At 45.1% G+C, this 26,517-nt stretch overlaps 1 protein-coding gene across 1 annotated transcript; it reads right to left on the minus strand.

Moving 5' to 3' along the window:
- On the minus strand, positions 1 to 25,738 carry FOXN4 (forkhead box N4). Its single transcript, XM_075898827.2, has 10 exons — positions 24,853 to 25,738; positions 23,905 to 23,993; positions 10,105 to 10,268; positions 8,678 to 8,793; positions 8,458 to 8,571; positions 6,118 to 6,245; positions 5,519 to 5,615; positions 4,377 to 4,584; positions 1,853 to 2,233; positions 1 to 1,089 (listed from the first exon to the last, which is right to left on the minus strand). The coding sequence occupies exons 2-10, from the start codon at positions 23,988 to 23,990 to the stop codon at positions 839 to 841; spliced, it is 1,545 nt and encodes a 514-aa protein (XP_075754942.2). The 5' UTR covers positions 23,991 to 23,993; positions 24,853 to 25,738; the 3' UTR covers positions 1 to 838.
- Between the last annotated feature and the right edge of the window lie 779 nt (positions 25,739 to 26,517).

Consider the following 26,517-nt stretch of genomic DNA (forward strand, 5'->3'; position numbering starts at 1 on the left):
CACAAGAATCAACAGAAGCACAATACACAGGAACTATTGTAACAAACCTAATATTTTTTTAGCCTAAGATAAATGTCATTCCTAAAATTTCACTCCAGTGATCGATTTAATATTTCAGCCCTACTAACTCCTTCATGTGGTCAGTCCCCCGCTCTTTTTTTTAAGCCACAAAGTATGAAAATTGTGCAGTTGTAGGATTGATTTTAAAAAATCTGTTTGAGCCTCCTTTCCATTTTGCTCCTCACTTTAAAAAAAAAATATTACAGGCAATTACATCAGAAAGGTATTGGTATTGCAACCCATTCCAGAAAGGGCATGTGATCTCTGTTTGATGGCAACAGTTATTTGGCTCTTTAAAAAAAACAAGAAGTAAATACATAAGGTCAGGTGGTTCTTGGAATCTAGGACTCAGTCCTGTTGGAGCAAGGAACTACCACAAGGGCTCCTGTGTATGCTGGTCAAACAGGATCTGCATGCCAGTCCTGTTCATGAAGTGAGCTTTGAGGATCTGATGACAATGATTCTAGTGTGCGTGAACTAGTTTACTAAAGGTTTTCCTAACATGCATCCCAGGGCTCTGTTTTGCCAGTTCCCCCATTGTTTTCCTAACAGTCCAAATCCTTTTTTGGTCGTGGTGAAGATGGAAGAGGGGGCGTGTTCACAGGCTGGACTAGCACTGGCTTGATACATTTTAGCATCACAGTGGGAGTTCTAGTAAGTACCTTGCATGATGCAGGGGTCTGCAGAAGGAGCTGCTTCCCAGCTTTCAGATCACATCCTAAGGTCTCAAAGGGAATAGGCCTATGACCAGTTCTTTAGTTCCTCCAAGGTGTGACCCTTAAAGCAGAGCAATGGGCTTGTTGCCTTGACCACTCATGTACTGGGCTGAGGCTACATTATCCATCGTGGCATAAGTAGTGTAGAGACCTGTGACCTGCAAGTCTGAGAAGGAATAGTCGCTACCATTTGAGACGGGGGTGAGGCCAGCCGTGCCCAGCTCGCAGTCTGAGAGCTGCAGAGGGGAGTTGCTGAAGGCACCTAAAGTATCTAGATTGAAGCTGTCGTCTTTCATTTCTTCCCACAGATTTCCTTTAAAAGATGGTAAAGTCAGTCAACAAAAGTTTTGACCTGCTGAATGCAAGGTGTGTAATGTTCTTAATTAAGGTTAACTGCTTAACAGAGAAGTTTTAATATCTGCTCAGCCTGAAGATGGCTTTTGCGGTATGAAGGCATTTAGAATAGCCAGGAAATATGGGTTCTGCTGATCCGTCCACAGCTAACTTTCCTGTCCCTCTCAACCTGCTTAAAATGTATTTTTCACCCTTATGCAATACTATATACAGATCACTCTTCTCTTCTGACATGCTGCATGGACATGACCCAGCTAATCTTCATGTCAACCCTAGGACAGAAGAAGTTCTCCTTTGTGCAAATGGGAAAACTAAGGTTCAGAGAGACTGCATGTCACCCATGGCCACAGCGGGAGTCAGTGTCCAAGCTAGGATTAGAACACGGGAGATCCTGTTCTAGGCAGATGCTCAGAGTGGGGCTGTGATTTTTATGCCTTTTCTTGAACCATTAAACCAGTCCATCCCTCCTCCCCCCCTACCATATACACTCCTGCCCTTCACTGGATGCTGCATCACTGGGCTAAATTATAGTGAAGGATATAGAGAAATTAAAGGTACATAAAACATAGTATTTCAGCTAGAATTCTGATCTTCTCTTTCAGCCCAGTCCTGCAGTATTTCAGTGGAGGTGAGCCCAGGCCAGTATGTCCAGGATGTGTTCCCACCCCTGCCATCTCTCGCACACTCCTACCTCCCTAGCTTCCCTCCATCTTCCCCTTTACCTTGTAATGCAAAGTCCATGATGCTTGGATCCAGTGCATCCACTTCGGCGTTCATATCTGCAGTCACGTTCAGAAAGTCTGCGGGTGCGCGGCTCATTGGGTGGTGAGGCAGGGGACTCTGGCTCATGTCAGGCAGAGTGTGGAGAGGAGGAGTCTGGGCTGGTGCTGGTGAGTCGGGAGCTATGCGAGCCTGGCTCTGGATCTGATGATGCAACGGTATGGACTGTAGAGAGAGCGTCATGGGAGGCGGCTGCATCTTGGAGATGGAGATTCGGCCATGGGCTGCTGCCACATGGGTCCGTGTGGACCCTTCAGATTCTGCCTGCTTCCGAGGCCGCCTGCAGTTCTCTGGTCTGTCAGTGATTAGTTTATCTAATTCCTCTGTAGGGGAAACAAGCAAGTGAGAATGCAGGTTTGAGCAGGGCTCGTCCGTCCAGAGGTAGCTCAGGGTCTGGAATGCCTAGTTACTGCTGAAAAGGAAACCATGTCCTTCTGAAGCATGTCCATAGAACTGGACAAAAAGTCTCAGGGGGGGAGTTGTGTTAGTCTGTAACTTTCAAGACAATGAGAGGTCCTGTGGCACCATATTTATACTTGGGCGGCCGGTGAAAGCCGAACTGGGAGAAGGCAAGCCCCAGCCCTACCCTGCCCCTTCCGCCCGAGGTTGAGTCTAGGAGCCAACCCCCACCCAACTCTAGACCAATCCTTCCTGGCCACATGGAGGGCTGGGGCTACTGTTCTGTGGCCCTGGCCCATCCTGGTGTGGGCCCCATCCTTGCGCAGTGGGGCATGTAGATAGTTTTGGGAAGGCTGTGCCCTTCCCTTGCCTATGTTACTGGCCATGTATAATCTTGGTTTCTGCTATTTCCACTCCAGCACATATGACGAAGTGGAAAGCTCATGATTCTATATGACTGTGTCTAGACTGCATCCCTTTTCCATAAAAGGGATGCAAATTAGACACATCTCAATTGCAAATGAAGCGGGGATTAAAATCCCCCCCGCTTCATTTGCATAAACATGGCTGCCGCTTTTTTTCTGGCTCAGAGCTTTACCGGAAAAAAGCGCCAGTCTAGACATGGATCTTTCAGAAAATAAAGCTTTTTCCGAAAGATCCCTTATTCCTCTTAAAATATATGTTTTGTTAGTCTCTAAGGTGCTCACATTTCTTTCTTTCTTTCTTACTTACTTACTTAAGAGACCTAGACAGGTAACCCTTAATACCTCCACTCCTCTTTCCCTTCCATAAATGGGTCTTCACTTTATGTCTCAGGGTCAGGCCAAGAAAACCTTGACCTGATATTTACCCAGGCAGTCGAGGTGGCACTCTTCAAAGTCAATGGGGTGGACCTATACAGTCAGCTCATTGTTAATTGAGATCAGGGAAATTTAATCTGAAGAGTCGCTGAACTTATCTTCACATGTTAACTACGTTTTCTAAGACAGTCACAAGATAGCTTCCATAATACTTTGTTTTTAAACTCTTCCATCAAAAGGAAAGCGTTATGTTGTTCTGATCACACATTCCAGCCTTACCAGGAAAAGTCATGTTTGGTTTTGGCCACAACCATGGTAGCATGAGCCTAACAAATATGCTGTTTGTTATAAAAATGGAGAAATCCTGGTGAATGAATAAAAATCTCAACAATTCTGCAGAATAAGAGGCATGAAGTGTAGTGGTTAAAATGTGATGCTCTAAATACTGACTCTGAGGCAGCAGAACTTGTCTAGAATGGCTAAAGGCTTCAGGTGAGTCATCTAGAAAAAAATGGGACTGAGGATAATCATCTTTGGTAATCATGCCAGATCTGACGTGAGTTTGAAAGATCAGTCTGCCCCATTGAGGCGAACAGTGACTATCTCCAGATACAAAGGGCTGGGGGAATATTGGCCATTTAACACTTTTCATTAGATGATCTCAAAACACTGTACAGCATGATATTTGAATTCCATCTCCCACTTGCTGTGCTAGATGGGAAATGGCATGCCCATTTTACAGATGAGTAAACTGAGGCTAGGGGATCTGAAGTCTGGCTAGCTCAAACTACGCAGTATTAGTGACAAAGCTGGATTTAAAAGCCAGGAGTTCTGGCTCACAGTGTCCAGCATTAATCACTTAGATGCACTCACAGAAAGAGATGAGAAGAGCAATAATCAGCCAGGCAAAGGTTTTTTAAAAATTCACTGCCTCTTCTATGTGCGTGTGACCATGGTGCTGACGCAGGACATTTGATATGGAGGGCACTGTTCTAGCATACACAGGCTTGCTTTTAATGCTCGGCTCCTGAGATGCCTCTTGGGCTTTAGGCCAATAATAAACAGGCCTGAACTGTGGCAGAAGTTGAGCTAGCCAAACCAGCTTTCCGTGGCTACTGCCTGTACCCAGCCAGCTCTGCAGGGCACCCCTGTCCTCTGAAACACTTTCCTATTCTCAATGACTGGGTTTATGTATGACTGGCCAAACAGTCTTGTTTTCTGTGACTCTTATGCATGGTGAAAGAGGTAAAGTCCCATGCCAGCCTACCTGGATTGGCCATGCTCCTGTGAATAGCAGCCAAGTCCTTCCTCTTCCATTTCTGCATCTCTTCTTCCATTTTGTCAATCTTGGCAGGATTGAGGGCCCATAGGCAGCCTTTGCGGGAGGTGCCACTCATTTTATTCTCCACCTTCTCAAAGCACTTGTTGAGGGAGAGGTTATGGCGCACTGAGTTCTTCCAACCATCGGGCGCGGTCTGCAGGGCAGAAGAGTGTCACTCAAATAAGCTTCTGCAGGGAGAAGAGCCATTGTGGGATGTGTGTGGGGGGAGAGGGAAGGGGAGGGTTACACAGTGTGTATTTTTCCTGGGGGGACACTCAGGAGCTCCAGTTAGTGCAGTGACTTGCCCCCTTGCTTAGCCATGCAAGTGGCTCTAAGCATACTGCACCTGCCCTCTCATGCTGCATGTTCTTAGTGCCTCAGAAAGCTCTGGGCTGCATTAGCTTCCAAGCCCAGCTTAAGGCATTGGTGTCCTCAAGCAGTTTGGGTCTGACTCCCGCTAAAAGACAGCCCCTCTCCCTAGGCCCTCGGTTAAATGTGCCCAGCTGAGACTGTGCTGTTGACGGGCCTTAGACTTGTTCTGTGGAGCCCTGGAAGCGGCGGGATCTTTACAAGGGAGAGTTGCTACATTCATCGGCTGCCCAAGGCAGGGTTGGTCTGGACTCTGTTTGCTAGAAGGACATCAAAAGGCACGGTGTAAAGACCTAGGAAGAGCGGGAGGGAGGTTCCAAAGTTACCAGGAATGGGATTTCTTGAAACCACCACCTCTTGATGAGGGGGTGTGTGTCTTGGTGTGGGGGACAGCTTAAGGAGGGGATGGGGGAAGGATTAGGTTGTGGTGCCACCTGCTTTCTCTGTTTATGCCAAAGGTTTATGCATAAATATCCTGCTCCCCTAGAGTGACTGGCCTGTTGGTAGGATCTGCAGCCAGTAAAGAGAGTGTGTGTCTGTGTCTGTGTCTGTGTCTGTGTCTGTGTCTGTGTCTGTGTCTGTGTCTGTGTCTGTCTGTCTGTCTGTCTGGGGTTGTTTTTTTGGTACATGGCGTGTTGAGAAGTGACTGATCGAATGCAGAAGTAAGTGGCTAGACCTGCTTTGTTCCCTTTGGCACTAAAAGCCTATTGATCCCGTACCTTGAAGTAGGGGAAATGCTCCTTCATGAAGCTGTAGATCTCACTCACGGGAAGACTGCCCGTTTTGCTGTTCTTCAATGCCATTGCAATCAAGCAGCTGAAAGAAAGAGAGAAGATAAAAGCAGGTTCCCTCTTCCTGCTATATCTGTTGGCCCACAATACCCTCCTCTTTACCTAGCAACCCGACAGCCACCTTCACCCAGACACGAGCACCTGTATGAAGAGACACTTCCCATAGCACTCGGGGTCACATCAGCTCTACAGTCACATTACCCATCTTCTGTATTTAAGGGTCCAAAAGAGATAATGACATCTTGAGACCCAAGCTCTTTGAGGCTATTACTCCATCTCTGCCCTGCTGGCAGCGAATAAACTTGTCAAGGTCTTTGCACTGGTACTAACTACACTAGCCACCTAGACAGAACAGCAGAATGGTGGGTGAGGAATGAGGCAGTTTGCCTCTCCAGAGAAAGCTTCAGTCAAGATCAGGGGAAAAACAAATCACTTTTATGCTAGGAAAAGAAAGGCTTTTGCTATGCCATGTAGGAGCCACCACAACTGCGGGCTGGAAGCAATAGCCCAGCAGATTCTCCACTCACCTGTAGGAGTAGATTGGCTTGGGATAATGTTTTGGATGGACTTCCTGAGCAGTGAGAGGAGCAAGGCGAGGCTGAGAGTAGTGAGGCTGGGGTCCATAGGATGCACTGTATAATGCAGCTGGGTTACACTATAGTCAGGAACAAAGAGGGAAAACTGTCAGAAGAATCTGCCTTCCCCACCAACCCTACCCAAAACTGCAGCGTGTTCTCTGGCTTTAGTACTGAAGAGAAATGAAAGCTCCCCAGATGCGGTCACATTCCAGACCATACGGGTACAAAAGAAAAAAGACTTCCTGGACCATGCTTCTGTGCTTGGAAGAGACGGGAGATGCTAACCAATCCCAACATTCGTGAATCCCAGTGTGGATTAAAGGCCAAGTAGAGTGGTAATAAGTTTCATCCTTTCTTACAATGAGACTACCCCAAGCCAGAGCTCCCTCCAACACCCCAAAGCTCTCAGTCTCATGCATAGGGGGGCATTTTCTAGGCCATTTAGACTGACTTGATTCAGACACGGAACCACAGGTCATTATTAAAATGAACACACTGAAAGCTCCCCAGTTCAGGCTCACTGTACAGTAGCACACAGGCCTCTTCCTCAGTCCAAATGCTGTTATCGAAGAATGTGCTTATAACTTGTGAGCTTGTCACAGCTCCATGCCGCACTGCTCCTGCCCTGCCACAAGTGCATCCCATTTCTGAGCAAGCTAGCGTTGGTGAAACATGGGCCTGACAGCTCTGGAGACTGACTGACATGGATTTAAAAAAATCTGCAGGGGAGTAGTGTGGGCTATGCTGGGGTAACCTTTCTCCTATTTGCAAGACAGATCCAAGGAAAGAGATGGCATGAGAGCTGCTCTGTCTGTTTCCACTCTGTCCTTGGCCTCTTGTGGGGACACAGAGGGAGCAGGACAGGATGGAATTCTCCTCAAAAGCTGCAGCAGTGATCTAGCCCTGTGGTTTTCAAATTACAGGTTGTGCCCCAGCACTGGGTGGTGGAATGTCGGGCATCAGGTGAGCATTGGGGGTGCTAAAGCAGCTTCCTGCCTGTTCTGTGCTGCAGACTGTGCTGCGCCCCAGAAGTGGCTGGCAGCAGGCTCAGCTCCTAGGTGTGTGTGAGAAGAGCGTGCACAGGGCTCCATGCACGGCTCCTGCCCTCAGCACTAGCTCTGCACTGGGAACCCGCTGCTGGCTGCTTCTGGGGGCAACATGGTGTGCGGTGCCAGGAGAGGCAGGAAGCTGCCTTAGCAACCCCCGCTGCACCACTGACCAGGAGCTGCTCAAAGTAAGCCCCTCCTGCTCCAGCCCTGTCACTGCCGTAGCTGGAGCCCCCTCCTACATCCCAAAGCTCCCATCCTCAGCCCCACCCTGGAGCCCACAATCTAGTCACATGATGATGGGTCGTGGCATCAACAATTTTCTTCAACTGGGTCATGAGAAAAAAAGTTTGAAAACCGCTGACCTAGGGAGAGACCCTTCCATACCCTGGGCATTGCTGCTCCACTGAGCAGAGTTGTCAGGAAGCTCACACAAAGTAGCTGCGTCTAGACTGTCATGATTTTCTGGAAATGCTTTTACCGGAAAAGTTTTCCATTAAAAGCATTTTCGGAACAGAGCGTCTAGATCGCCACGGACACTTTTCCGCAAAAGCACTTTTTGCGGAAAAGTGTCCGTGCCAATCTTGATGCGCTTTTCTGCAAAAAAGCCTCAATCGCCATTTTTGAAATCGGGGCTTTTTTGCGGAAAACAAATCTGAGCTGTCTACACTAGCCCTTTTGCACAAAACTTTTGCGCAAAAGGGACTTTTGCCCGAACGGGAGCAGCATAGTATTTCTGCAAGAAGCACTGATTTCTTACAGTAGGAAGTCAGTGCTTTTGCAGAAATTCAAGCAGCCAGGGTAGACAGCTGGCAAGTTTTTCCGGAAAAGCGGCTGGTTTTCCGGAAAAACTGGCCAGTCTAGACGCAGCTGGTGGGTAAAATGACACAGCAATAGAAAAAGTTTTCTTCCAAGTTGGGGGGATTGTGAAGTGATGACCTAGCTGGAATAAGCAGTCGATTACGGATCTTGAGAGTGAACACTCTCAATACTGCATTTCGGTGGCACATCACCAGGGGCGAGTGAGGCAGATGTGGTTTTTCCTCCGGAAGGGCTCCTAGCATGGGCATTTTCAAACCTGACTCTAAAGGGCACGTGCACAGAGATTAGGTCAGGGGGACTCAAGGTGATGAAACAAATAAGGAGCAGCATGAGCTCAGCCATTAACGCTGGTGTTGGAGAACCTGCAAATCCAACCTGAACGGCTCCTCTGAGACACAGCCTGCATTGCATGCAGTAGTACCTGCTGTGCAGTCTGTGTGATGGCAAACACTTGCTGTGAATGAGGAACTGGGAAAAGCGGATGCTGGGACTGTAAACTAGGAGATGGCTGCCCTCCAACGGGGTACTGGCTCATCTATTGGGATGAAAAAGACAACAGAAGTGTAAGTTCTAAGTGTAAGTCCCACATCTTTTCTTGCCAAACATGGCAATGAAATTAACCCGCTCTGGTCAGCTCTTACATTTGCTCCGTGTGACGTAATTGTATTCAGCCCCAGAATTCCCTGTGGCAGACTGGCTTGCACCTCAATCATTGCTCCAGGAGCACCCGTTGAATGCAAATTGCCTGGCACAGGACCTAGTCAGGAAAAAAGCATGTGTGATGATGAAGGCACCCATGTAAAACTACATCTCTGGAAAAATGTGTTGGTATTTATTTTGCAAAGCCACATTTCGACTCTGTGTAGGCTCCATGGAATTAAGACTAGGAACCCCAAACACATTGCAAACTGTCAGGGTGGTGCAGAATGGCACTAAAAGAAGCGACTGGTGGAGTGTTAGGTGAGATTTTGTAGTGTCAGGCGTATATGTGGCATGTTACAAAGGGTAAATTATACTGAATAAAATCCTGGCTCCTAGGGTTCTATAGTTGAAGGCAGTGGTTCTCAAACTTTTTGACCTACAGCCCACCCTGCTCATTGCAGACCTTTCTGCAGATCATCAATCACCCAGGATGACAAAATGGGTACAGGAGGGAGAGCTGGTGCCAGGTCTGGCTGAGAGTTAGGAGCAGACTGAGGGTGGGCATGTAGGTGCAGTGGGTTGAGGATAGTGGCTTGGCCGGGAGGTAGAGTGTAGGAGCAGGCTGGAAGTAGGGGGTCTGGCCAAAGGAAGCAAGGGAAAGCCTCCAGGTTAGTGGTTTCTTGCACTGCCATTTCCTCAACAAGAGTGAGGAGCTGCAGTACATGGAGCCACTTCCTCCCCTTCCTTCCTGCAAGCAGGATTTGGCTCACCAAGGTTTGGGTGACCCCTCCCTCCTCCAGTGGGAAGCCAACTTCACCGGGGGGGTGCAGGTCTGGACCACCAGGGCAGGCTCCCCTCTGAGTGGCTGTGTGTGTGACCCTGAGCCCATGGCCCAGCTGCAAGACAGTTCACAGACAGCACGTTAAGAACCACTGATCTAAGGTCATGAATTGCTCTATAAAGGGAATGAAAATAGGTGTGGTTGCTACAGTGATGTTAAGACTAAGGAGAAAAGTTTGGTGACCATTAATTGAGAGGCTGTATGAAACTTACAGCTGCAAGGCAGGTTAAGTTATTGTCATTTTAGTGACATTGAAACAAAGGCAAAGCAATACATTTTTATTTCCAGAGATGCTGAGAACTTTGGAAAATAAAGACATTGCACCAGAGTCTCACAAGGAGGCTGAGGCGGGCATAAAAGTCAACTCCAGACCCTTTGATCTTTCTTCTAACCCCTAGTTTGCACTGCCTTTGAATATAAACCATATGTAGTGAGTGTCTCTTGTCACAGACAATAAGAGGATGCAGTGTTTCTGGCAGAGCTAACTCTAAGGTACTTATGCTGAAAAGTTACAAATAAAGCTGGTTACAGGGCATGTTGTCTCTCATTACTGGTTATTATTCATTTAACATCAGGGCAAGCTACCTGTCTGCAGCAGCATCGAATCCTGAGAGCTGATGCTGAAGTCCATTCTTCCACTAGCCATCTGCTGTAAGCGAGGGACATCAACTGAGGTCAGCCATGACAAGGACTGCAAGTCACTTGGAAGGTCCTCTTCACTCAGCTGGGATGGGACAGAAGCCAGGAGTCTGCAGGAAACAAGGTGAGAGGTTAGCAAAGAGCACTGAGACTCTGCTCCATTATCTGTGGGTAAGAAGTTTGTCTGGGGATCCTCAGCCTAATGCATGTTAACAGTAGACGTCGGTTTGTGTTATGACAAAGTTTGGACATGGATCCAAAGTTTAAGATGTGAATTTTTGGTTCAGGCCCATCACCCATTCATAATGGCTCATGTTTTCCTTGGTACAAGAGGTAACATTTCATTTAACAGGTGTTAAAGTGTTTGTTTGTGTTGTTTTTTTTAATCAGGACCAGTTCAGGAGTCTGTTCTATTCAGGTCTCCCTGTAGAATAATATAGTTGTCAGCTGAGCAATCTGAAAAGTCTCTGAGAGGTCGCCGTGTTGTCTGTAACTTTCAAAACAAGGAGTAGTCTGTGACTAGGGATGTGAAGGACTAGTCAACTATCCGATAAGCAGATGCTTATCGGATAGTTGACAGCCTAGTTGACTAGTTGCTCTACTCCCCGCCCTCCTTGCTGCCTGTATTAGAAAGTGGCAGAAAGGAGGGGATAAGGAGGAGGTGCTACAAAGCAGCAGTTCTGCTGGAGCTTGAGGCCAGGCTCTGGGCTTCATGCAGTGCTGCCACTTTGAAATTCCATATGCAGCCTGGTGCAGCTCCAGTGGCATTTCAAAGTGGTAGTGATGCGTGGAGTCCAGCTGGTGCAAGCTGGGGACTCCCCCGATGACCCTGGGCTCCATGCAGCACTGCTGCTTTGAAACGCTGAGGGAACACAGGGCCAGTGGGGGACTGCTTGAGTCCCCCACTGGCCCCATGTTCCCCTCAGAGTTTTCACCTTTGAAGTGTAGCAACAGCCCTGCATCGACTATTCAATTAGCCAAATAATAGAAATTTTACTTTCCCACTTTAGAGATTCACGTATATATAAAAATGAGAGAGAGAGAGAGAGAGAGAGAGAGAGAAGCTTTCATGGGCAAAACCCACTTTATCAAATGAGCTGATGAGGAATAACAGAAACCCGGAATTTAATAGAAAAATACCTGTCAATTGTAGAATTGGTGCTGAAGAGTCTAATTAAGTGGGCTGAAAATGTCCCATACTTAGCTTTCAAGGTAAAAAATGAGGTGTTAAATGCAGGGGAGGCATTTCTTTTTTTTATTTTGAAAAGTATATTTTTGCACAGAAGGGCATTAGCAATGCAGTCAGAGCAGCAGTGCTGTACTCAAAGTGCTGCTGCTGCCTCCCTCTCAAATGCTGCTTTTCAAAGGTTCAAGTGGCTGTTAACATTCAGCCCCAGCTGTAAACATTCAGTCATCCATGTTGGAGCACTTAGCTTTTAAAGAGAGGTCCAGTTTGGTATACTAAAAGAAAAATACTTTAATTTTAAAATGATCCACACGGAACAATGGTAATGGAAAATTGACTTCACTGGGCTATACCTGGGCTCAAAGTGTGAGCTTAAAGCTTTTTAGGATTAGTACCTAAATACTGAAAATGAGCAGTGATTGTTTTGTACTCATCTCAAAAACTGCTTTAAAAGTGGGGTGGTGGTAGTGAAGCAGTAGATTCATAATGTTTTAATCTAGTGAGGAGCACCCTAGGCTAGTGAGTGGATCGTGTGAATGGCCTTTCTTCATCTCAGTGGGCTGCGAGATTGTCATAACCAAGATGGTCTCCCAGGATAGGGTAATTTCACCAACTGCACTTGTGCACCTAGAATTTGGAGGAGGGTGCTGATTGAACTGGATGCAGAGGGAACACAGCATTTTCACAATGCTGTGTGCAATCAGCACAGACCTCACTTCACATGCCTTTTTCACATGTCTCTCTTTAATACCAATAGGAATAAAATTATGCAAACAGAACCAAGTGGGAAGTGCTAGATCAATATGAAACAAAATGTCTTGTGGACCACACAGAGAAACCTGATGTGCCACGTCTGGCCCACCACTGATTAAAGGCTCTCTGTCCATTCCCAGGTGGACACTTGTAGGGCCACTTTGGCTGAGAATAAGATTTTGTAAAAATAAGGTGTTTTTTTAAAAATGGAATTGTTTCTGGGAGTTTTATTTTAAGTGCAAATTGACACACCTCTGCAATGTCTGCAAACGAAGCAATGTAGCATTGTGCCAGTGTATGAGGTCCAGGAAGGAAAACTGCTGAGAAACAAAGCAAATGGGCAATTTTCCTGTTCGTACACACACAGAGTGTCTGCTGTAACTTTAGGACAATTTGAGGTTTAAAATAGGGTTTTTAACCTAACAGTATCCTATGAAGCCTGAAATCCAACTACTGACAAGACTAATGAGGAGTTTCATTACATGCTCCCTCAGCAGCCTAATGGGCCTTTAACATTCTGAAGGGGGTTCTTCCAGCTACTGCATCATGTTGATGTTGACATTTCCAAAGGGGGGGATATTTGGTTTTGGGAGGCAGGGGTGGGATGCAAATCCACCTTAAAGAACTCTGGACCGTGGGAACCTTCCCTCCAGCTGTAAAGTACTGACTGCAGTTTGTAAGCTTTCACCTTCCACCAATGGTGTGGGTCCAAGAGGTGACCTCTCCTACCATGGCCCCTGCTGCAGTCAGTCCCAGGTGCTCTCTGAGTCAGCTGTTTGACAGAGCTGCAAAGACAAGTGCTCCTTCCATTTGTCCCCCACCCACCTATCCTATGTCCATATGGTCTCCATAGTACTTCCAGTCCATGCTAGACTGGGGAAGAAAGTGCTCCTGCCCCACGAGTGGAACGTGCTGCTGCAACCCCTGCTAATTAGACAAGCAAAGGGTTTATATCCACAGTAGTACAATAACTGCAGTGATCAACATTACATGAGAATAGGTCAGAGTAAAGCCAGTCATATCCAGGAAGATCAAAATGCCAGCTCTCCGTCTCGGGATGTCACCAGTCATGAAAGATAGCACCCAGAGAGAGGTCCTGTTAAGGTTGTAACAAAAATTCAGGTCTCGCCCTTCCTTAAATAGAACATATGTTCTTGCTCTCCACAAGGACATCGGAAACTAGTATATCACAATCTACACTATAAAAACAACCCATAAAGGATGAATTGCAGATCTCCTCCATTTGATAAGGACAAAGTGGGATTCTACTCACTTGTCTCTGGTCAGCTAAATCTTCAGATTGTAAGAGTTTGTGATAAAAAATGCAGACTAGCTTCACTGGCAAAGCCAATGAAAAGCCAAGCCAGACTCCTCTTAGGGAAGAGTTCCATGTAGAAATTTAATCTCTGCACATTTTGCCCTATTTGCATATACATGGTCAGCTTTGTATAAGCTTCTGATAAAGCAATGCTCTGCATAAAAAGCAAAAACTGACACACATTTACATGGGGGAGGGTGTTCAATGGTAGATGTTTTTAGTCCATTCAAAGACAGTGAGTTAAAATGATTACAAACAGATGTGCAGCTTGAGAGATTGTTACTCATGGTGAATAGTGCTGGGAAAGTCAGAGGGAAGCCCCAAGAAGTCATACTATTTCACCTCTATTTGACACTATCTCTCAAGGCCTGAACAAAGACATGAGCTGGATGGGCCATTATATTCAACACTCAACTGACATCAAAGATAAGTATGGGATACTTCCAGCTCACTCAATTAGTCTCATTAGCACTGGCAATCCAATTGACAGGTGATTCCCCCCTCCCCGTTCCCTTCTTTTTCTGTTATAAATTGTGAGGTTCCCCCTTTTTTCTCCACTCTGCTCATCTGAGAAAGTAGGTTTGCCCACAAAAGCTCATGATACTATATATGTGTGTGTGTGTGTGTGTGTGTGTGTGTGTGTGTGTGTGTGTGTGTGTGTGTGTGTGTGTGTGTGTGCTGATTAGGCTTCAATTGGAGTATTGTGTCCAGTTCTGGGCACCACATTTCAGGAAAGATGTGGAAAAATTGGAGAGGGTCCAGAGAAGAGCAACAAAAATGATTAAAGGTCTAGAGAACGTGACCTATGAGGGAAGACTAAAATAACTGGGCTTGTTTAGTTTGGAAAGGAGAAGACTGAGAGGGGACATGAGAGCTGTTTTCAAGTATCTAAAAGGGAGTCACAAGGAGGAGGGAGAAAAATTGTTCTCCTTGGCCTCTGAGGATAGCATAAAAAGCAATGGCCTTAAACAGCAGCAAGGGAGGTTTAGATTGGACATTAGGAAAAACTTCCTAACTGTCAGGGTGGTCAAACACTGGAATAAATTGCTTAGGGAGGTTGTGGAATCTCTATCTCTGGAGATATTTAAGAGCAGGATAGATAGACATCTATTGGGGATGGTCTAGATGGTGCTTGGTCCTGCTGTGGGGGCAGGAGACTGGACCTGATGACCTCTCAAGGTCCTTTCCAGTTCTAGTGTTTTATGATTCTATAATTTTTGTTAGTATCTAAGGCTTCAGCTACACTGCAGGGTGTTTGTGCAAGAAGCCTTTTGCAGAAGAGCCCTTCCACAAAAACGTCTTGTGCAAAATTGCGTCCAGACCTCAAAGTGCATCGCAAAAGCCATGTGCTTTTGCTCAAGAGAGCATCTATGCTGCACGGACACTCTTGCACAAGAAAGCTATGATTGCCATTCACAGAATGGCCATAAGAGCACCTGTGCTTTTGTTGATAGGGGTCTCTTGTGCAAAAACCCCTCTGAAGCACCCACACCTGCCTTTTTGCACAAAATTGTAGCACAAAAAGGAGTTATTCCTCATGGGGAGAGGAATAACTCTACCGGCAAAAGCCCTCTGTTCTGCCAATTTACTTGTGCAAAAGTGCACTTGAGGTGTGTGGCAGTTTTTGCGCAAAAACCTTGTAGTGTAGACATAGCCTAAGGTGCTATAGGACTACTCCTTGTTTTAAAGTTACTGACTAACATGACTATCCCTCTGAGACTTTACTACGTAAGGAGGATATCTCTATGTAGCTCTGAGGAAGGACTGCACAGATTCAGCCTTTGGAAACACGTTTCTATTTTGGAAGAACACAAGTTAACCTGAGATTTTAAAAACATCCTCACTGAAAATGTTATCCAATTAACAAGTGACATTTCAGAATGCCAGGTGCACAGTGCTAATGTGCATCCATTGCCAAATGGTGACCCAGAGGCATTGAATAAATCTGGTTTCTGCTGAAGCATCTTGTATGTTTTACATGAGTCTAAATCAACTTAACGTAAACTGCCAAAACAGTAGTGTGTTGCAGCCCACAAGGTATTGAGATGTTAGCTCTTTCTAGTCAAGAGTTGCAGCAGTTCAAAAGTTTCCCAAAGTACTACCCAGTAGATCTCTAAAACAGAACTTTGTTTGTACAACGATTTTAAAAAACAAAACAAGCAGAAGCCAAAGCTCAAATCCCGGCCAAAAACGTCTTCAAATCCTCCTCTGAGCCTACCCTGGCTTCTTTCTTCTACTGTAGTTATAGTGCAATAATTAGCATTGCCATGGTTACCACTGTTCAGTTATTTTGTGAGGCCAAGGACTTAAATGCATAAAAAGAACATCAGGTGACTACTCTCCGTACTTAGCGATTGGCTGGATTGTAAGTAAACAAAAGCCTTAAATTATTTGAAAACTGGGCAGGCTCATGTCGCTTGCAACAGTTGGGCCCGTTCGTTGTAAGCTGATAACCTATTGTGTGGCAAACGACTGTTGCCCGGTGGCACGTGTCCTCCATTGTTTTTTGTCATTCTTGCTTAATTGTTCCCCCCCTCCTCCTTTTCATAAACTTCACATTAATCTAGCTGATTGACAGCCAACACACACACACATGCCATCTGGCACCCTGGTCCCTGCCAGCTCTTCCAGACAAGTCAGTTCCTTCAGCAAATAACAGGGTCAGATGGGCGGTGAGGGTCAAAACCTATTGCACACGCCTCCTGTCAGGAAATGAATCTGCCACATGCCCTCTCTCCACAGCATGGACTAAACAGCTCCAAAGGGGAGGCCCAGAGAAGCTATATTTACACAAGAACCTCTCTACACTCATCTCTTTGGAAAACTGAAGAATTCCATTGCTTTATGTTAATGTTAAGTGGATCCACCCAGTTCTTTCTGGAAGCCAAATTAATAATAATCTACTTTGTGTGTTAGATGTTGTCAGAAACCTAAACTGCAAATGGCCTGAACGGGGTGTGGCTTGAGCATTAGGAAACTCAACCTTCTCCAACATCCTAGTAACCCATGGAACCCATCTTTCCTTTTATACAGCACCCTTATTCCACAGAACACCATGCAGACTGGGTGTCGGGCATAGGCATGTACATCTGCTAACAGGGACCTGGAAGAAAATGGAGGTCAGATATTTAAGATCTGATTTACATTCAAAGTTGACACCTGAGTCCCAATTCCACCATTTTAAACAGGTAAAGGATATAGTGAAAGTGCACAGGTCCATTTGTAAAACAAATGTAATGATGAGGAAATTATTTTTGTCCTCCTCCATTTTAGCATAAGTTCCTAGTCTGAATGTGACTTTATACTTCCCACCAAAACAAAACAAACCTCTGTTTTGCTGTTTCACAGCTTTGATGTGTACTTTTGCAACTATATAAAAACCATCTGACAACTGTTCTAACAAACTTTAATAGTGTGTAGTAAAAGAGTAGAATCCAAGCAGATTACCAAAAATACATTTGGCATAAAGGGATTATTCTTTGAGTTGTCTTGAAGATAAATGTAAATTTCAGCAATGGTGACTTCAAATCACTGCAAAATGTTCAGTACTGAAGTACCACAATCTAAGTATGTGAGAGCTCAAGCCTTTTACAAAGATTTACCGAGGGAGAGCTGTCCTGACACTCTCTTTCAAATGTATAGGATGCAATATGAAGCCAACTCATTTACTGTTAGATGTGTTTAGGGTGTGTCTTTTACTCTTTGGGGGGAAAAATGCAAATCAAACCATCTGCTTTATTTAAGTCATGCATAGCTGTGGCTAGCTAGCAATTTATCTGCTCATGAGTTTCAAACTTCTTCCACCTGTGACATATGACATCTCTACAAACTCCTGCATACTCCCCAGTCTACAGCTAACTACTGTAGATAACACACATGCACCCCTATCTGTTTGTACATATTGTCTTCATTGTATCCTTCTCCCTTTTTCTGTCTTAATGATAAATGCTTTTCAGTCTGTGATTCAGACTGAAACATATCCATATATTTTTGGTCTGGGAAAATACAATTTACAACGTCAGACTTTATTCTAATACACTGAGTTTTTAATTGAGTAATTTTATTATATCTTATTCACCTGGCTTGTATGCAAAATGCTCAAGGTGAGGTGGCAAATCTCAGATTGGAATGGTTGGGATGATCTCTGAAAGTGGTAAGTTCTTGCGCAGCCATTTGCAAACATTTTCTTGGTGTAGGGGGCAGTGTAACAGATTCTCCTGGAAATCACCACTTACATTGGTGGTCACAAGGAGAACTTTCCTTCTGGTTTGTGATTACAAACATCCCTTAGGCAATTGCAGCAACTGCTTACATGTTTTTAGCTGTCTCAAATGCAAAGAACATTCCACTATTCAAGAAAAAGTTAATTCGTCACATTGTCCACTTTTGCTCTTTGCGTTATCGCATCTGTTCTTCTCTTTCCTCTTTATCCCATGTGCCCCTCTAAATGCTTCCCTGCCACTTGAGTCACTTCTCTCTGGAAGCACAAGCACCTTTAGAACAGTGTTTCCAAAATGGTGTTCTGCGGAACCCCGGGGTTCCACAAAATGAAAATAATGGTTCCCTGAGAAAATTCCATTACAATAACATTTTATGATTTAAAAAAATAACTAATATTATGTGATTTTTATTTTTAAATATGTGCAATTAAACTAAATGTTGATCCCATGACCTTATTTAGCATTTTTTTTGTGTTATCCTTATTTATTTGTGGTCTACTTTTTCAGCTCCATATATTAGACTGTTATTAGGGGTTCCGCAAAATTCTTTCAAGTTTCAAAGGGTTCCATGGCCAAATAAAATTGGGAAACACTGCTTCAGAAGTTTCTTTCCTGCTAATGGCTGGCAGCTCCCTCATTGGCTTGGGTGTCTGCCTGAAAATCCTGCTTCCCCTCAGTCTCTTCCATAGAAGTCCGTGTCCCCACAAATTAGGCCAAAGTAGACCCCATTTCTGGGCCCTGAGCTCAGCTAGCCAATGAAAGTAGGAATAAGGGATCTTCCGGAAAAGGCTTTATTTTCCGCAAGATCCCGTCTAGACTGGCGCTTTTCTCCGGCAAAACCCCGAGCCGGAAAAAAGCGGCAGCCATGTTCATGCAAATGCCGCGGAGGATATTTAAATCCCCTGCGGCATTTGCAATTCCGAAGTGTCTCATTAGCATCCCTTTTCCGGAAAAGGGTGCCAATGTAGACACAGCCCAAGATCCTGACTGTCCCCAATGGTGAACATTGAAAATATTTAAATCATAGCTTGCTCTTCACAGATCCAAACCCAAATTCAGTTTGCTCGTGTAGCCTGATTCCCAGACATACAGGGATAACATCTGTTCCAAAACATTTTACAAACAAATTTATATCCAATCTGCAGACAAGGCCCTTTCTCCAGCACTGAAGTGCAGCTATTTCTGGATTGGAATACAGCTGTTTATGGCTCTGACTCAGCAAGTTATTTAAGCATGTACATAACTCTACATCTCATTGGTTTCAATGGGACTACAAATATGCCTAAATCTCTTGCTGAATCAGGGCCTGGCAGAAGAAAGCAACACTACTTAACCATTTAGGACAGACACCGAGATATATCTTAGCCAGATGAATCTGTGGCAGAGCGTTTATGTTGGAAGAATGTAATTACATCCGTTGGAATTTAGCCAGGATATCTAGTGGATTCATTCTCCTAGGATAATTGTATGTATTTATACTCCTGTAACACTAAATATTTATTTATTTATTTAGAGAATGTACTTTGCCCAGTACTCCATGCAAGTAAAGTGGATGATTTCTACTCATCTATTCGGTGCTTTGAGACTATTTAAACACCTTTTGGGCAAGTCCTACCCTGTTTAAACCCTTATTTTTAATTTAATATAAATAGTAACTTTATACCTACATTGCAAGTCCTTCAAAATATTGTTCAAGGCTGATCAAATAAATCAGAAATAGGAGAAAGTGTGGATGCTGTTATACTACACTACTCTGAAAGTCCAACAACCTTTACACCATGGGTTCCCAAACTGGGGGGCATGCCCCCCTGGAGGGGATGTGAAGAAATTCCAGGAGGGCATGAGGTGACCCAGCCTCCCTCCTCCTCCAGCAATACCCTCCCCAAGTTGTGCTGCTATTTTTGTTTTTCGGCCCCGGTCAGTTCCTTTTTTCTTTTTTTCACCCCTCAAGTTTTGCTGCTATTTGGGGTTGGGGGAGGGGGAGGAGGGAAGCATGAGGGTTTCTCAAAAATCAAAAAGGGGGCATGAAGCTGAAAAGTTTGGGAACCACTGCTTTACACAAAGTGATAAACTACAGAGACAATACAGTTGATTTACCTAATCAGCTCTCTATACTATTTGTTATGTGACTCCTTAAGCTGGAAAAGTGACATTTTATTGTAGTTAGGACACCTTTAAATCAGTATACACAAGTGCATTTCTTTGACTCTTTTAAACTTGTATTTGCATAAATGCTGGTTAGGCTAGATGAATTCCTCGTGCATCCCCTTCTTATTCTAGAGGCTTGTGGTCCAAACATAGTATTCTCAACATAATCATTGTTACCATCCTTGAACATGTACCACCCAGTAATAGGTGACTGACTGGTCAAAAACACCATCCTGCAGCTATATTTTAAACATAGAGTCAAACCAGAGCAAGAATGTTGCATATTTAACAGTGATTTTTTAAAAATTTTGTTGATGTTCTACCCTTAACAAAGATGTACTTTCCCTGTGTAAATGTGTATGAAAATGGGAGCTGTGGGATGTAGGGGGAAGCTCTGGCTTTGTGGGGAGGGGTTAGGGCTGGGACAGGAGGGACTTACCTTGAGTGACTCCCAGTTAGCAATGCAGTAGGGGGGTTAAGGCAGCTTCCTGCCTCTCCTGGCACTGTAGGCCATGATGTGCCCCTGAAGCAGCCAGCAGTAGGTTCCCAGCCAATGGGAATGCAGAATTAGTGCTCAGGGCAGGGGCAGTGCGTGGAGCCCTGTGCGCTCTTCCTCCCCCCACCTAGGAGCTTCTGGGGTGCAGCACAGTCTGCAGTGCCATGACAGGCAGGGAGCTGCCTTAGCTCCCCGACTGGTCACCTGATCCCCCTTCAGCAACGAGACCCAGTGCCTGACATTCCACCGCCCAGTACTGGGGTGCTACCCATAATTTGAAAACCATTGCTTTAATATTCGCCCTACTGGACCTTAATAGTTCCAAAGTTGCCATTCTATTTTACTTTATTAGTTTCAGTTGTGTACTTTAAGCACTTGATTGATGCCAAATGATCTGAGTGAAATGGGCCTCATTTATTGCTGACTTTATTTCCATTGATGTCATTGCAAACCAAGGAGATGGCCCCATTGAAAAGGTCAATGGTTATGTGATGTTCCAGTTATGCAATGACCCCCACTTATGTGGCTATACTCTTACTGCAAGTCAGATTCTATGCTGTGCTATATGGGCCCATAGAATAGAGCAGGGTTTCTTAAACTTTTAAAGACAGAGGAACACCAAACAATTTTTTTTTTAATGAGGAACACTAAGGATTTTTTGTTGAGGGGAAAAAAAAGAAATTGGGGGGAAAAGGGTCGGGGAGGAAGTTATTGAGAAAAAAAAGGTCAGCTGCTCCTTTAAGGGCAGCCATTTTGAATTCTGTTGTTCTCCATGGCACACCTCCAACTGCCTCTCGGCAAACTGGTGTACCACGGAACACAATTTAAGAAACACTGGCATAGAGCATCTGGTACTTTTCATGCACACAGCTCTAAATGGTAGACCCTATAAGACCAGAAGGTACAGTGCGAGCTCTGTGCCTATAAAATTCTATCAAAAAGAATATTCTCAGAGCATTCCAGAACTTAATAACTTTGCTCCTCAAGGGTTTGCTTTAGAGCCCTCCACCATCCAGGGGAGTCTTTGAACCTATAATTTACTTAGCGTAGTACTGAAACATGCACAGATACTCTATGTATTATAAATTTATCACCTGTTTTGAAAAATATTTATACAAAAATTAATGTAACCTTTACAATGGATTACTGAGAGTGACTTGGTCACCGTATGCCAATCCCAGCAAGCTCCTCTACAGCTTTATCATGCCCTGAAATGTTGCCTGCAGTCAATAGAAGCATGTGTCTCTGCTACCTTTAAGGGGGCATCAGGGGTAAAGTCAAGCTTTCTATGGAGGAGTTGGAAATGCACCCTCTTATGCAAAGTAGGTAAATACCCACATCACGGAAGCAGGAACTGGGAGTGCAGGAGATGGCACTTAGCAAGAATGGTGTTTTCTGGTGCACTTTTAAATCTGTGCAGAAATATGTATCTGGAGACATCATATAAGTCTGTCCACATCTGGACTAGACTGAGTAATTCATACCACATCTCCAATTAGGGATGTTAAAATGTGTGTATTAAAGTAAAGATGTAACCATTGAAATTTTCAGCAGTTACACCTTAGGGGTCAGTCAGGTGGCTCAGGCAGAAGAGGGAGGAGAGGGAAGAGGAAGAGGGATGGGTATAACCATGCACCTTAACAAATGAGCCCAAGGTTATTGGTGAATTGTTAATGGTTACACTTTCACATCCCTATCACCAATCCATCCACTGTCATTTAAATATGCATTTGGTCCAGAAGCTCTCAAGATCCCTCAAAGTGATTTTTTTTAAACAAGAGAAACCCTGTTGTGTTTTAAATCTGACAGTCTTTTAACCACCTGGGTGTGTTCTCTGTAAACCAGATGTACAATTATTTGTAGTTACTCACTGCCTTTCATTCCTGTCTCTTTCCCTTTGACTGTTCCCTCCTTTACCCTCTTCCTGGAAAACCTGGTCTCCTTAAAGTGCAACTGTCCAATTGAGCATCTAAGTGAGACAGAAGGGTCTTCTCAGCATAGTTCCAGCCTCTCACTCACTAATTGGAGGCCATTTCCTATTCTGCGGAGCCCTGCTGCTCCCCCATGGAGAACTCAGGACTGTGGGTTCCAGTCTTGGTCTGTGGTGACAGCAGGAGAGTAAACAGAGCTGATAGAATTTGACAGGTCTATTCTTTTCTTAAAATCATTCAGTCTAAAAGATTTTCCTTTACATAATCCAAAGTGTTTTCTCATGAAGTAGGACAAATACTGTTCCACATTAGCAGTGTAGTTTAGATCTGATTCCTTTTTATCAGAAGTTTCCACTTGTAAATGAGGTCACATAATTCAGTTAGAAAATAAGGTGGTTTTTTTAATCACAAACTATTTAAAAACAACTTTAGGGATAGAGGAGTTATTAGTTCAAAGAATATATATTAAATAACTAAAAGCAGTTTTAAAACCTGCTTGACTCAAAGTAAACTAAAATACTCTAGCACTGTGCACTAAAAGTAAAATATATCCTGCATCAAAAAGTTGTGGGGTTTTTTTTTTTGTTTGTTACCAGGAAGACTCCCTCCACATGAAAAGTCTTTGTTACAGTGGTATATGCTTCAGATAGCTAATACTGATTACAAATGAGTATTCACAGGTCACCACACCCTTCCTTAACAACTGAAACATTTCTTTACAAATATTTACATAACTAACAAAATGTCTAGAGCAAACAGCGCTTTAATAAACAGCAAAATAGGGTTACACAAACCTTTCTCCATAGTGCCTTCATACAGTATAACAAATCACTTGTTGCGCAGAAAGAAGCTGCAGTACAATGTTTGCATTTTGAATGGAGAGAGAGACTAGAAGAAGAACACACACATGGCTACTGCCCACTTTTATCCAAGGAAATGTTGAAACCCACCGCTGGTGGGAGAGGTTAGAGTTGCCCACTCCTCATTTAAAAACAAACCAACAACAAATCCTCTTCATTTTGCTGCACTGATTCGCAAGCCATAAGATAGTTCATAAAACGTCACCTCATGTGACAAGATGTAACCTAACTTAACCCAAAGCATGGTGATTCATGCATAACTGTCCCATGACTTCTAAGAAAAAAGGGTTTTTTAAATTTCTAAATGGGTTTGTGTTTGTGTAGGTAAATAAATGTTTACTCCCAAAAGGCTGACAGCAAATATAAGTTTGTTTCTGATCATACTGTAAGTAGTTTATGCATATGAATGCATTTGGGAACGAAAAAAATATTTATTTTAATTAAAACCTTCCTAGGAGCATGACTCCTGTTTCTCCTGTGTCCTATCAAGCCAAATGCTGCATGAAAGGGGGCTTTCAAATCATCACTGTTCTACAAAAATATGATGGTGTTGCAAATCATATGAAACATAAATGACCCAGAAGTTCACACAAGACTTTGAACATTGACTATGATTTACTATAAAACATTTACAACCAGGGTTTTAAATCAACACATAGTATGCTGCAGTCACCAAAGAGAAAATTCATTTTAAAGACAAGATCGAAATGGAATTAGCTTCTTTGTTAAATATGATTTCTGGAATATTTGGTTTTATTTAGAAAGGTACATAATTATTAAAATCATCTAATGGGCCATGAGGACACATCTCTGTATAATGGTTAAACTCCTCACCTGTATTCCTGTGGCAAGGGATGATGATTTTGCCCTGAATTTCTAATGATTCCTGACATCCTGGATGTAATGTCACTTTCTATCATCTCCTTTGAGGGAAACAACAACAGCAACAAACTCATATAGGTATGAAGTAGCTATCCAGCATTTCAGCAGTATAGAGAACAATGAAAAAAAATCGAAATTAAAATACCTGGAATGTAAGATACAATTATTGTTGTTATGTTTCCTATAATTTTTAAGAGCAATGTTTTACTTAGGCTATAAAATGACTATACATTTTACACATGCAAAGGAAAATGTAATTCAGATGATATAATTGATGTAATAAATGGAAGGGTTCAAATGACTCCATTACAGGCACTTCAGTTGTGTGAACTGAATAACAACCACACCAGGAAAATAGTTGTGTGTCAGTTTTCAAATACTTAATATAATGATCTGACCTGCCCATTTAAAACGGAGGAAAAGTAAATGACATTTTAAACGACAATGGCTAATACTTTAAGTACATCTAAGAATTTCCATAAAAAAAAGTCTGCTAGACTTGATGTGAAAACATAAGGTTTTTTAAAAATCTGGATGACTGCAGCATTTAAAAACATACTACAGTATAAACAGCTGTGGCAGTGAATGTGACCATTTCAGCAGAAAGGGAAGGAAAGGTCAGTCCTCCAACTTGCCCTAAAGAGTAACAGTCTGCCACACTATTTGTTCTAAAAGCACAACTAAGGTCGAGGGAGGCAAAAATAAAGAAATGATCTGTGCCTATAAGAATGCCCCAAATTTTCACAAAAAATTGCAACCTCCATGCATCAAACAAGATTTAAACATTATCTACACATAGTTCTCAACAGGAGCTTGTAGAGTACATCTTTATGTGCTTACAGGAAAATGAAACTTGCTAATCGCACAGCTTCATGCAAAGCAAACCTTGCAGGGTGGTACCTGGAGTAAGATCGGCGGCTGCTGCGCTTCTCTGGTCTAAAGGGATCTCTCTTTGCAATTTGGCTGCAGTATCACACTCCAAACCGTTTTTAAATTTCCCTCTCAGGAGCTGTCCAGCTTGGAGCATGCGCACAGGGCGAGGAGCTGCTTAGCAGGGTCAGTCACAGGGCAGGGTCAAGGGGGGATAGCAACTTTTCCCCACTACAGTAGCAGTGAGTCCCATACCACCCTTGATTGCCAACCGTCCCCTCGCCCTTTCCCCCAGGAGTTGTTAGTGACAATCTGTTGGGCTCTCTAATCTTTTATACTATTTAAACTCCCTTCTGGGGCACCCCAGGGCTGAACTGGCAGGAAAGAGATAAAATTCAAATTCAAAACACCTGTTGCAAAATGTAGACTAGGACATTAACATTTGCATCCCCAGTTTAAAAAAAAAGAAGAAGGGGGATGTCAGGCAGGCAGCCCGGGATTAGGCGCGGGTGACAAGAAATTACTTTTTAAAACAAAAACTCTTTTGCTTTTGGGGGGGAGGGTGAGTGAGAGAAGGGGTGAGTGCAAGACCGAAGCACTGAATGGGGGCCGGTAGTGTGCGCCACTCCCGGGCAGGTGCAATAAGGGTTGCGGGGGAAGGAAGGTGCGGGGGCGGGGGGCAGAATGAAGGGGTAATAGAAGTCCTATGGGAATACTGGATCTCAGCCGCGGGACACCGCCCTGCCAGCAGTGCCGGCTTTGAAAGGGATCGGAATCAACAAACTACACTAGTGCAGCAGTTTGCACCGCCGCCCCCCCCCTCCCCCGCTGAGCTGAGGGACCGTGAGGAGCTGGCACCCCCCTCCCCGCTGGGAGACAGTTACACTAGTGCAGCAGTTTGCACCACGGCCCCCCCCTCCCCCGCTGAGCTGGGGAACAGTGAGGAGCTGGCACCCCCCTCCCCCCGAGCTGGGAGACAGTTACACTAGTGCAACCGTTTGCACCAGTCCCCCCTTCTCACCTCCGAGCTGGGAACTACACTCGTGCAGCAGTTTGCACCCCCGCCGCCTCCCCCCTCCGCTGGGGAACAGTGAGGAGTTGGCACCCCCCCCCCCCCGAGCTGGGGGACAGTTACACTAGTGCAACCGTTTGTACTAGCCCCCCCCCCCCCCCCCCCCCCCGATGGGACTCGGGCACTGGGGCACAATTCAGCCCCCCCAGGCTGCAGGCTCCCGTCCCTCGGAGACCCCCCCCCCCCCAGCTCCAGTTCCTCCGGGGGCGCCCGGCCGGACCCTCCAGCTCCCCTCGGGCAGGGGACGCCGAGCCCCGGCTGCCCGGCTCAGCCCGGTCCCTGCAGCGCCGCGGCGGAGGGAGGGGTGGAGGGAGCGGTTGGTGCCGCCTCCCTTCCCCGCCGCTCGGCCCGCGCCTCAGCCCGGCCTCCGCCTCGCGCTCCGCGGGAAGGGGCCCGGGAGCGGGGCGCGGGCCTGGGGGCACCGGCATGGGCAGCGCGGGAAGGGACGGAGGGGAGACGGGCATGGAGGGCGCCGCCCCCCAGGGACCAGCCTACAGCGAGAGGGCATGTGGGGCCCGGCCCCCAGGGCGGGGTGGAGTGGGGGACGCAGCTCCCCTGAGGCCAGGACCCGGGGGGGACACAACCCCCGTGAGGGCAGGACAGAATGGGGCCCCCTGAAGGAA

Source organism: Pelodiscus sinensis, chromosome Z (assembly GCF_052426305.1).
Source record: "Pelodiscus sinensis isolate ZL-2025 chromosome Z, ASM5242630v1, whole genome shotgun sequence".
Classification (NCBI taxonomy): domain Eukaryota; kingdom Metazoa; phylum Chordata; order Testudines; family Trionychidae; genus Pelodiscus; species Pelodiscus sinensis.